General features: G+C 36.7%; 1 protein-coding gene and 1 pseudogene across 1 annotated transcript; both read right to left on the reverse strand.

The window, feature by feature from the left end:
* Positions 1–974: 974 nt before the first annotated feature.
* LOC132181006 (alkane hydroxylase MAH1) lies at positions 975–2,841 on the reverse strand. Its single transcript, XM_059594044.2, has 2 exons — positions 1,861–2,841; positions 975–1,713 (listed from the first exon to the last, which is right to left on the reverse strand). Exons 1-2 carry the CDS (start codon positions 2,828–2,830, stop codon positions 1,112–1,114), a joined length of 1,572 nt encoding a protein of 523 aa, XP_059450027.2. The 5' UTR covers positions 2,831–2,841; the 3' UTR covers positions 975–1,111.
* Positions 2,842–8,945: 6,104 nt separating this feature from the next.
* LOC132182353 (alkane hydroxylase MAH1 pseudogene) lies at positions 8,946–10,754 on the reverse strand (annotated as a pseudogene).
* Positions 10,755–12,275: the final 1,521 nt, after the last annotated feature.

Raw genomic sequence — 12,275 nt, forward strand, 5'->3', positions numbered from 1 at the left:
GAGTAGATCAATAAATATTGTTTACAATTTAGTTTGTTGTTTACAATTTTTTCAGTTTACTCGCAAAGGTGTGAATCGTTTTGAAATATTGGGTTGTAAGTGCGTGGTTAAATTCACACAAACTTATATAATTGTAAAAAAATTAACTAAATTTAAACTAAATAAATTTTAATAACAATAAATAATTAAAATTAAATATGCAATTAATTTAAGCAGAATAAATAATTAAAATAGTAAACTATTAAAATAAAAATAATCAAAAAGTAAACTAAAAATTAAATTAATAAAAATAAAATTTGATAAAATTAATGAAAAAAACACTAATATAAGGGGTACTTGCATTCGTGTCAACTTTCTTAATTGAGAGAAAGGAAAGAGTTTCTTCTTTATTTTTCAACCGTAGGGGCCCACGTTTTCTTCCTTCTTTCATTTTATCTTCGACGCTGGCCGCTGGCGGTATGGAATTGTGTAGACCGTAGACACAAGTCTGATTTTCCTCTGTTTTTTTTTTTTTTTTTTGTCTCTTCACATCACGTGCATCTCCTCCATAGCATTTTCTTCCTTTTATACAACTATATATATATATATATATATATTGGTTACTTGTTAAAGCTGAGCGTATATGTTAGCAGTTTGAACGCGATCAAATCCAACATACAAAATTGGAGCAAATATGACATACTTGTGGGGGACACCCAAAGGCCCAAGGGTACTTAATAATTTGTTACACGTACAAGTCTACAACTGGTAGATTGGTCACGTTAGGAGAGGTGTCAATTCTAGCTACTACCCATGATCATCTAGTTATAGGAGCATGCAGTTAAACATGTCATAAATATGGATGGATGATATTCCTCATTATATATTTGATATTATTTTGTTAGAGTAACATGCTCTTTCCTGATAAATTAAATAAAATCATAAATTATATTAAAAAATAAATAAAAAATAAAGTCACCAAGAGAAATTCCATGTCTAGTAACAATTAATGTACACCACACATTTATTTATTTATGATCTTAACAGTTATCGTGCTCCAATAATTGGATTACACATTAATTAGCTAGCTGCCTAGCTGGCATGCATCTTTATCTTAAACAGTCTTGGATCTTCAACGAGCATCTCTTTTGGTAATCCTAACCTTCAAACCATGTTTCATATGGAGTATAATGGAGATGCTTGGAGAAACGGGATGGCCTTCAACCACTTGAACACGATAATTCCAGATGATGGTGCTTGCAACTATTTTCATTTGAATGAAACTCATGTCTTTACCCAAACAAGTCCTTGGGCCTGCATTAAATGCTATGAACTTGTAAGATGGGACATGCACAATCCTTCCTTTTTCCGATATCCATCTCTCTGGCTTGAATTCTAAGCAATCTCCACCCCATATGCTTTCCATCCTTCCCATTGTATATAGCGAGTACAACAACCTCGTACCTTGGCTAATATGGTGGCCGCTGGGAAGAACATCAGATTCAACTGCATACTTGTGCTCGAAAGGTACAGATGGGAAAAGCCGCAAGGACTCACATATGGCTCCGTGAAGATAAACTAGCTTGTTTAGTACCTCACCTGTTGTATCCCACTTGAGCTCGTTGTTAACCACCAAATGCTCTCTAATCTCTTCTATAATCTTAGCTTCCACTGATGGATGCGTTGCAACTAACCATAGTAACCAAGTAAGGCCTGCACTTACGGTATCCCTACCTGTAGCAACAGAACTAGAAATTTAACTCCAAACTGTACGTATTAAAGTTATTTGGAAAAACTTCACATACTTTATCTAAACTTAATTTTACTACTTTTGCATCCAATTTAAAACTCTCAATTTAGTACATCAAACATTAAAATTACCTGCCAGCATGAGATTAAATGCCGCATCCCTTATGAACTTGTTGGAATATTTTGTGAAACCATCGGTTTCTCCTCCTTCTAGCTGTATATAGGCTGTGAGTAAATCCACGTTTGCCAATTCCTCCGATTTCTGGGCTCTGTTTTGGCTCAGTTGTTCACGCTTGGATGAGATGCATTTGTACACAAATTGATCAAGAACTTTCCAGGCCTTGATGAGCTTCTTCTCTTCTCCGACCTGAAGCCATCGCTGCAACTTCCAAATGCTTTCCGGCACGATGTGTCGGAAAAAGACGCTCTCCTCTATTTGATCAAACGCCTTCTCATAAGCAACTTTGGGGAATTCAATCGACAGGCAATTTGTGTCAAAACCCAGAACCATCAAGCAGATGTTATCGAAAGTGAATCGCTGAAAAACGTCTTGCAAATCCACCTCGATCCCTTGCCTGGAGGCCCCGTCGAGAACAGGGATGAGCCCCTTTCCCACCTTTTCCTGCACAACTTGCTTCAAGAACAGCTCGAACTTGTTGTTTTTTATCAGGGATTGAATCAGCTTCCTCTGGTGCCTCCACGAGTCGGAATCGGAATTGAAAATCCCATCTCCCAGAGGTTCAAAAATCTGGCGGAACTCGGGGCCTTTGGTGTAGTTGGAAAAGTTTCTGCTCATGATGTGGTGGATGTTGACGGGATCGCCGGTGACAACAAAGTTCATGTTGGTGAACCAAGGGCCCTTGAACTCGAAAGTGGCTCCATAATGTTTTAGAATTTGGGTTATGAAATCGTGGACATTGGATGCATTTCGAAGAAGCCCCGGAAGCATTCCGACGAGAGGCCAGTTTATGATGGGTGAGTCTCTGTTCCATATCCAATGCCAAAGAAAAAGAAAGCACAAAAATGCTACAGCTATCTCTGCGTACTCAACTGTCGCCATTGGAGCTGACTGTTTGAAGCTTTGTGTTTTTGTGAGCTTCATGATTGCTCTTATCTTTAGTCTTTACATCTTGATTTGGCTGTCTGGTGGGTCTCACTGCTGCGAGATAAGGTTAGACATTTCAAGAGATTCTTCTAAAAAAAGGCAAGCTTTTCTCTTTTTTCTTTTTTCTTTTTTCTTTATTTTTCATTTTCATTTTCATTTTCTTTACTTTGAAAAAATTTTAAGGAAATAATAGTACTGGCCATAGAAAATTTTTGGAAAGAATCCTTGGACACCTAGCAGCCCTCCTCAGTACCCCTTCTTAGCCAACAATTTCACGCAACATAATTTCATGAAGCGTTAAATATTAAAAACTCTTAGGATTTGAACATTTTATCTTTTGTTTCATAGGCTTTTATTTTTATCATAGAAGGTATCCATCTCTCTGGCTTGAACTCTAAGCAATCTTCTCCCCATATGCTTTCCATCCTTCCCCTTGCGTATGGACAGTACAACATTCTCGTGCTTGGATCAATACGGTGGCCGCTTGGGAGAACGTCAGAATCAATTGCGCACAAATGCTCAAGTTAATTAATTAATATTTGGTTTATTCATCGCTCACATATATATATATATATATATATTGACATCTTAGTAGCCCTTTGACACGGACGGCTGGGTAATTGCATGTCTTGTTACTCATGCTTGTTTTCCATGCCAAACGCCTTGATGGGAATTAATTAATTATTATTATATTATTGGAAAAGGATTCTCTCCGTTTCAAATTTTTTCTATTTCCTCAAGTTAGTGTATTTAAAAGAGCAAAATTGTCCAAATATTTTTTATGTTAAAATTTTTGCACAACATTACCCTTCTAAATACATTAATTGGAGAAAATAGAGAAGATTTAAAATAAAGATGATCATTTTTTCATAAGAGTATAACTTTTATAAAGGGCTGGTGTAAACTAGCTTTTTTGTGCCTATCAATAAGAATTGGCCACTTAAGATTATTGTACCAAATCAAATAAAAACCAAAACACCAAATTATTAGGTTTCTTCAATTTTATTTTTTATTTTTTTATTATTTTTTTTAAAGAGTGTGATGGCTCGCCGCCTCATATGGGTGGAGACCCCGGTTCGGCCACCCTATCTTGGAAAGGGGGTGGCCGAACCACCCCCATCACCACCACCCATGTATCCTCCTCGCCCTAGCCTCTTTCTGGTTTTGTTCTTGCTCGCTTCAACTTCCTACGGCTTCCTCTTCCAGATCTGCTCTACAACCCACGAAGATGAAGAATTGGCTGTGGTTGTAGACCCAAACCTGAGGTTTGAGAACCCAAGAGCCGAAGCCACCCTAGTTCACTTGGCCGAAGTGAGAAATTTCTACCACAACGGTATCATCATCAACTGGGAGGGGTTATTTCCATGGCTCCCCATCAATTCTGATGAATGTATGGTCAGGACTAAAGATGGAGATAAATCAGCCCATGCCAAGCATTTTTGAAACCCACAATCTCAAGTAGGCCGTCATCAACGTATGGAGAAGTGAGGTCCCTTTACAAATTTATCCAGAAATTGCAGTTCAAATGAGTTAGTGAGAGATATATCTGCAAATTTAACTGCAATTTTGGGACAGCCTCTGTTCAGTAAATATCTCAAAAACAGAGAAGGATGGAGATAAATCAGAACTAACATCATCCGATTTCTTCCTTCTTGGTGTTCCCCAAGGACCAGAAAAATTGGGCAAGTTGAGGCTAGGGCGAGGAGGAGACATGGGTCGTGGTGATGGGGTGGCCTCGCAGCCACCTCCGCCCATTTGGGTGGCTTGCCGGCCACCCCAAATGGGCTGGGGGTGGCAGCGAGCCACCCTCAGCCCTCCTCCACATTCTTAAAAAAAAAAAAGAAAAAATTGAAGAAACCTAATAATTTGGTGTTTTGGTTCTTATTTGATATAGTACAATAATCCTAGGTGGCCAATTCTTATTAGTGGGCATAAAAGAGTTGGTTTACATCAGCTCCTTATAAAAGTTATACTCTTTTCGATATTCTTATGGTTTGGAAAATATGACACCATAGAATAAGATCGAGCATAGAATTTAGCAAGTCATTTAGACAAAATGTTGATTAGGTATGATATAATGATATTCACTTATAATAACCATTAATTTCATATCACCCTTTTAATTAACATATATATGTTGCTTGAGCCATGCATGCACATACATAGATGATATTTTAATTTGCTGGTGTTGGCTGAGCAACTAGTTTGAGTGGACATGCAGCTCCCCATTTCATATTTGGATCCATAATATAGTCATACTCCCTATAATCTATTTCCTTCCCTATGTTAAGGGAAAATCTTAAAAAAAAAAAAAAAAAAAAAAAAAAAAAAACACCAAAAATCACTCACATCAGAAGCCTTAAATATAACCAACATCAAATGGCATCTACAGTCTTTTCCAATGCATTGGAAAATACTGTAGATGCCCAATACATTATTAAATTATAAAAAATTGATTCTCTCTCCTCTCTCCTTCACATGTCCTAATAATTCTCTATTCTTTCTCCTCTCTCATTGGTTGTAATGATAAAAAGAAATAGTATTTAATTCATATAGGAAAAAAATAGGAACAGGATCCATAGAAAATATCCAGTTAATAGTAGGCCATAAATAGGATATTTGTCCTATTAATAAAAAAATAAAAATATATTATATATTTTTTTAAAAAAAAATTATAAAAAATTAAGGGGTGGCTAGCCACCCCATGGCCCTTGGGGTGGTTCAGCCACCCCCAGTGGCCATATCTAAAAAAAAAAAAAAAAAATGTTTGGTCCTTCGGGGTGGTCCGGCCACCCCCAAGGGCCATGGGGTGGTCCGACCACCCCATATGGCCAAGATGGGGTGGCCAGCCAACCCTTATTTTTTATTATTTTATTTTATTATTTTTTTTAATCTAAAATATTATTTTTTTTGTTGTGGGGCATGTGTCCTATTTGTAACTCTATAATTTTTAAGAAGAAATCACAGCCATGAACTGGATATTCTTCAATTCATTATAAACTGAAGATAATCTTATTTCGAAAAAATAAAATAAAAATAAAAATATATTAAGGTTTTTTTTTTTTTTTTTTTTTAAGAAATCAAAAAGTAGTTTTATTCTCTAAATTGAAGAAAAATAGTTAGTGCTCTTATAAATGGCCATACTTTGTGGTTGAGTAGATGGCCGGTCGAAGTGGGTAGTGGGTACGTAGCTCTCATTTAATATTTGAGTTAAATACCTCAGACCCCCCTGAGATTTGCTAACTTTATTTTTTTTTGCTTTTGGGGTTTCATTTTTATCACAGGAGGTCCTTGTGGTTTTGATAATAGACTAAGTTAGTCCTCCGTCAGTTGACCGTTAGTTGACTTAACGGAATTTCACGTGAACCAATCAAATGTTGACACGTGGCACCTATTTAATTTTTTTAAAAAAAAAAATTAAAAAAAAAAACAAAAAAGAAAAGAAAAACAATTGAGCCACCTCCAAATGGCCAAGGAGCCACTCCCAATTGTTTTTCTTTTCTTTCTTCTTTTTTTTTTTTTTTGGAAAATACATTTTTTTTTTTTTAAAAAAAAAAATTAAAATAAATAGGTGCCACGTGTCAACATTTGATTGGTCCACGTGGGATTCCGTTAAGTCAACTAACGGTCAACTGACGGAGGACTAACTTGGTCTATTATCAAAACCACAGGGACCTCCTGTGATAAAAATGAAACCCCATGAGTGAAAAAATAAAATTGGCAAACCCCAGAAAGATCTGAGATATTTAACCCTTAATATTTTGGGTCTTTAAATCTTACAAGTGGGTACCTAGCTCTCATTTAATATTTTGGGTCTTTAAGTCTTACAAGTGGGTACCTGGCTCTCATTTAATATTTTGGGTCTTTAAGTCTTACAAATAGCCTCACTTTGTGGTTGAGTAGGTAGGTGGCTCTCCATTTTATATTTTTGGTTCATAATATGCTGTTTTAAGTCTTATAATATTGTAAGAGCATCCACTACAATTGCTCAGTTATTTTATTTTATTTTTATCTAAAATGACTAACCATAAAAACTTCTTTACTTACAGTTAGGAAAAAAAAAAAAAAAAATTTACATTTTTCTTTCATTTGTGGGCAATGTCCCACTGTATAGAGAAATGTTTCCTATATTTGACACTTCTTATCTTACAAATCAACTATTAGATAACTTAATGATAGATTTCACAAATCTAATAATTAATTTATTGAATTTATATGATAATATGAGTCAAATTTAAAAAACTTATTGATCCATAGCGGCACCATATATTCTTTCTTCCTCTTATCAGCTTTCCTTCTGTCTACAATAAGAGAAGGTGAGATGGAATTCGGGATGGTGCCGTGGGTATTGGGTCTCTTGGGCAAGATATTTGTGGTCATCCCTCAAAATTAGCCATCGAATATATATAAGAAGAATGGGATGAAGACAAAGACGACGATGAAGTTCTGGGAGGTTTTGCTGAGTTGAATATATAGGACCGTTGGTGGGTTGCTTACGCTTGTATTTTTGCTTTATATGGATCTGTTTGGTAGATGGGAAAGTATGATGGTGGAATAATTTGACTATATATATATATATATATATATTTTTTTTCTAGAAATCCAGAGGCTCTCATAGTTGCTTTTGTGATGCTGGGTTGTTGATGTGAAAAATGTTTAGCGATATCCTTCTCTGCCATGGAAGCCATGATGATCTGTTGATCAAGCCTGAAAGAGAGTGAAAGTAAAGAGATTGATATATAGGATCCAATCGGCAAGGAATTTATGAGTAATATTGGTAAAAGTCGTTTTTTTTTTTCTCTGAAAAAAGCTTGGAATCATCAAAAAGGTGTGATCGGTTTGGGTGTTGTAATAAGAGATAATGAAGGGAAGGTAAGGGCAGCAAAGAGCACAACCAGGCGGGGTCTGCTAGATCCTACTGCTGCTGAGGCGGTGGCAGCTTATGAGGCGGTGAATTTCTGCAAGGACCTGGGCTGCACACATGTAATTTTGGAAGGTGATGCCAAAAATACTGTGGAAGCAGTGAAAGAGAATGGTCCCAACAGCAGCAGGATGGGTCAATTGATTGATGATATCCGTACAACTCTTCATTATTTCACTGACTGAAAAATTGAATATGTAAGCCATAAAATTAATGGTGCGGCATATAGGTTGGTTAAGAATGCAACTAACGGTATCATAGATAGAAACTGGGTGGAGGAAACTCTCGAATGTATCTGTGATATAATTACGATGGAGAAGTTTTCTCCATCTGTTATTTGATTATATAGAATATATTAATTTTTTTTCTGTAAAAAAAAAAAAAAATTAAAGTCATTTTATTTTTTTACTCAAAATTTTAAAATTACTCATAATTTATGCTCAGAATATATATATATATATATAATTGGGCCAAAACTTCACATATTTCTGAATAGTCCTGAGAAAACAAGAATGTGTAAATCGCTAGGTATAGTACTCGATCTGGGGGATTTTTCTATTCAAAGTTAGTCAAGAATTTTCACTTTAATTAACATCGTTTTAAATTTCAATTGCTATAAGAACATTAGAGATTGGTGATTGCCTAACACACTTCAAAAGTGTATCATAAATACACATGTACGCTCTGCATTATAATTGTACTTTAATCATGTACGTGTGAGTGAATTAATCACACCAAAGCGCAGCATAAATACACAATGAGTGAACATCAAAATTAAATGTCAAAAGATGACTTCCTTTCTTTCTTTTTTTGGAATTTGTTCTTTTTGTTTTTTGTTTTCTGGAATATTGCTTGTCACTTGCATACATGGTAGTATTGATATTGGGCGTTGATATAAATGTTGGCATGTTAAATGAGATATCTACATGTGACAAATGACAAACCGTTAACTTTAACAATTAAGTTATGTACATAGACAAACTTATTTAAAACCCGGACAAAACTTAAATACTTTATTCTTGAAACAAAAAGTCAATGACTAAATGTAAATCAAATAAAAATCTATGAACTAAAATATATATAGTTGTCCCATTTTTTTATGTTGATTTGGTTGTGTACAAAAGCTCTAATTTTGCAAGTTAATTATTTGAATACTTTCAAATGTAAACAAAGATAAACAAACCCTTTGATTGATTTAGGGTAAATTAAAGCAAATCACCATTAATCGATCACTAATCATTTCTATTATTATCAGGCAAAGCCACAAATAAAGAGAAATTTTATTTCACTACGTACGTAATAATGTACGTACGGTACACATTTATTTATTTCTCGATCTCCCGAATTAATCCATCTAGCTAGGATTGGATCGCAGATTAACTAGGTAGGTAGCTGGCATGCATCTTAATTTATGATCTTCAAAAGCCTTATTCAATATCAATGATCTCTTTTGGTGACCCTCACCTTCAAACCATGTCTCATATGAAGAACGATTGAGATCTTGGGCAAAACAGGATGAGCTTCAACTACTTGAAGGCGATAATTCCAAATGATAGTGCTTGCAACTGTTTTCATTTGAATGAAACTCATGTCCTTTCCCAAACAAGTCCTTGGGCCTGCATTAAACGTTATGAACTTGTAAGATGGGACATGCAAAATCTTTCCTTTCTCCGAAATCCATCTCTCTGGCTTGAACTCTAAGCAATCTTCTCCCCATATGCTGTCCGTCCTTCCCATTGCGTATGGAGAGTACAATATTTTTGTACTTGGGCCAATAGGGTGGCCACTGGGGAGAATGTCAGAGTCAATTGCATACAAATGCTCGAAAGGTACAGGCGGAAAAAGGCGTAAGGACTCACATATGGCTGCGTGGAGATAAACTAGCTTGCTTATTTCTTTTATATCCCAATTCATCTCGCGCTCGTTGTTGACCACCAAATGCTCTCTCATTTCTTGTAGAATCTTGGCTTCCACGGATGGGTGGGTTGTGACAAGCCATAGAAACCAGGTGAGGCCTGAACTTACGGTGTCTCTACCGGCCCCTATGAGAACAAAGGCCATGTCCCTCAGAAACTTGTCGGATTTTGTACAAGTACGATCCATTAATATTGCTTCTCCTTCTTCATCTTGCTCTAGCTCTATACAAGCTGTGAGTAAGTCGAAATTTGCTTCCTCCTCCATTTTTTGGGTTCTGTTTCGGGTGATTTCTTCACGCTTGGATGAGATGCATTGGTATAGGAATTCATCAAAAAATTTCCAAGCAACGCTCAGCTTCTTTCTTCTCCTATTTGAAGCCATCGCTGCAACTTCCAACAACTTTCTGGCACAACGTGTCTGTAGAAGATACTTTGTTCCATTTGATCAAACGCTTTCGCATGTGCAACTTGAGGGAATTCGATGGAGAGGCACTTTGGATCAAAACCCAAAACCAGGAAGCAAACATTATCGAAGGTGTAGCGCTGAAAAAGGTCTTGTAAATCCACCTCAATTCCCGCACTTGAGACGTGATCAAGAATCGGAATGAGGCTGCTTTCCACCTTTCCTCTGGAGACTTTCTCCAAAAACAACTCGAACTTTTTGTTCTTCATCATTGATTGAATCAGCTTCCTCTGAAATCTCCACGAGTCAGAATCAGAAGCGAAGATCCCATCTCCAAAGGGCTCAAAAACTTCCCGAAACTTGGGGCCTTTGTGGTAGTTGGAAAAGTTTCTGCTCAAAATGTGATGGATGTTGGTGGGATCACTGAGGAACACAAATTCCATGTTACCGAAACAAGGGCCCTTAAACTCCCAAGTCCCCCCATAATGTTTTAGAACCCGGGTTGTGTACTCGTGGAAATGCTGTGCATTTTGAAGAAACCCCGGAAGCATTCCGAAAAGAGGCCAGTTTATGATGGGTGAGTGTTTGTTCCATGATATCCAATGCCAAACAAGAATGAATAAGCAGAGAAATATTGGTACAACTATCTCTGCGTACCCACCAAGCATTGGATCTGTTTGAAGCTTTCTGGGTTTAGTGAATTGCTTTTGTGGCCGCGCCTTCACCTTCTTGTTACGATCCGGCACGATGGGTCGACATCGACATTGATGGTTCTGAAGCTGCAGGGGGAGTCGTTGATCGCTAATTATTACTCTCTGCACCCATTGATGCCACACTAAATTTTAGTCGGGGAGTTGGTCATGGCTTCATGATGCTTCAAACCAACATAGTACAACACTTTTAATGCACTTGCTGTGCTGCCACTCTAGGTCAAAATCATTCTTCTTTTGCACGTTCGTTTGTTTTTTTTTTTAAATCTTCTTTTTGTCCTTTCCCCAGTCAGGTTTGCCTTATGAAACGTTAACCCCAATCAATTCAGTTATTTCTTACGGACAAAATTTTATGCCTATTTGTCTAATTTCAAATCTAATACTTTATTAGCAAAAGGTTCAAAATAAAAATTCATGTGCTTCGTCTTAAACTGCTTGTAATTTTCAAAAGAGTTTTACTTGAATACTACAAATTCTTTTTGTCAAAAGGTCACTCCATTAGGATCCACCGTCATAATGGAAAAAAAAAAAAAAAAAAAAAAAAGACCAAAATATTTCGAAAATACCCCTACTTTGGCCATTAAAAAACCATATTTGCCCCTTTATAATCCAAATATGGAAGCATTAATACATGTGCTTCGTCTTTAGATGATCTATTTGTTTCAAATACTTATAATGCTAGATGAACAGCTAACTTGCTTCACCTTCATATATTTGCTTCCTTTTTTTTCTCCTTCCACATGCACCCTTTAATACTTACAGATCTAGTGTCTTCAGTTAACTTTAACAATTAAGTTAACTTTAACATCACTTTCCCTATGGAAAGGCAAACTCTTGTGTTCAACTTTTGTTGTTTATGATCGTACGAAAACAAATGTCTTGGAATTGTACTTTGATTTCGCAGAAACTAGTGGGGACAATGTGGGGTGTAGCCTTTGAGGTGGCACTACCTATTGTCCATTGAGGCCATTAGGGAGAGATTGGAGTTTTGCTGGAAGTTTTGCTTTGACAGGAATGTATTCATGATCCATATGCTTGGTTAATAGAGAAGTCTATACGAACGTTTCCTTGCTAATCATTACTAGCAGAGGAGAAATAGTTTTTCCAGGTTTCTAAATCTGTGAAAGGAATACAAGATGGCAGCAGATTTACCATGGGCAAATCTCTCCTTGACTGAAGATGAAGACCTGGCGGTGAATATCCACCAGGTGGAATTGGATGGCGTCGTGTCCCGAGGTCAAGCATGTGTTGTTGGCAAACTGGTAGCAGATCGCTTGGTGAGTAAAGAAACTATCCGAATGACTCTCATGAAGTGGTGGAAGCCGTACGGGAACCTGGCATTCAAAGTACTCGGGGAGAATTTGTTTCTAATTCACTTCACTGATCCTAGAGACTAGGTACGTGTATTGGAAGGGCGACTGTGGGTCTTTGAAGAGAGTCTTTTCCTTGTGGAGGATTTTGATGGGACTACACCAGCCTCGAGATACACTTT

The sequence above is a fragment of the Corylus avellana genome, chromosome 5 (assembly GCF_965113065.1).
Source record: "Corylus avellana chromosome 5, dhCorAvel1.hap1.2, whole genome shotgun sequence".
NCBI lineage: Eukaryota > Viridiplantae > Streptophyta > Magnoliopsida > Fagales > Betulaceae > Corylus > Corylus avellana.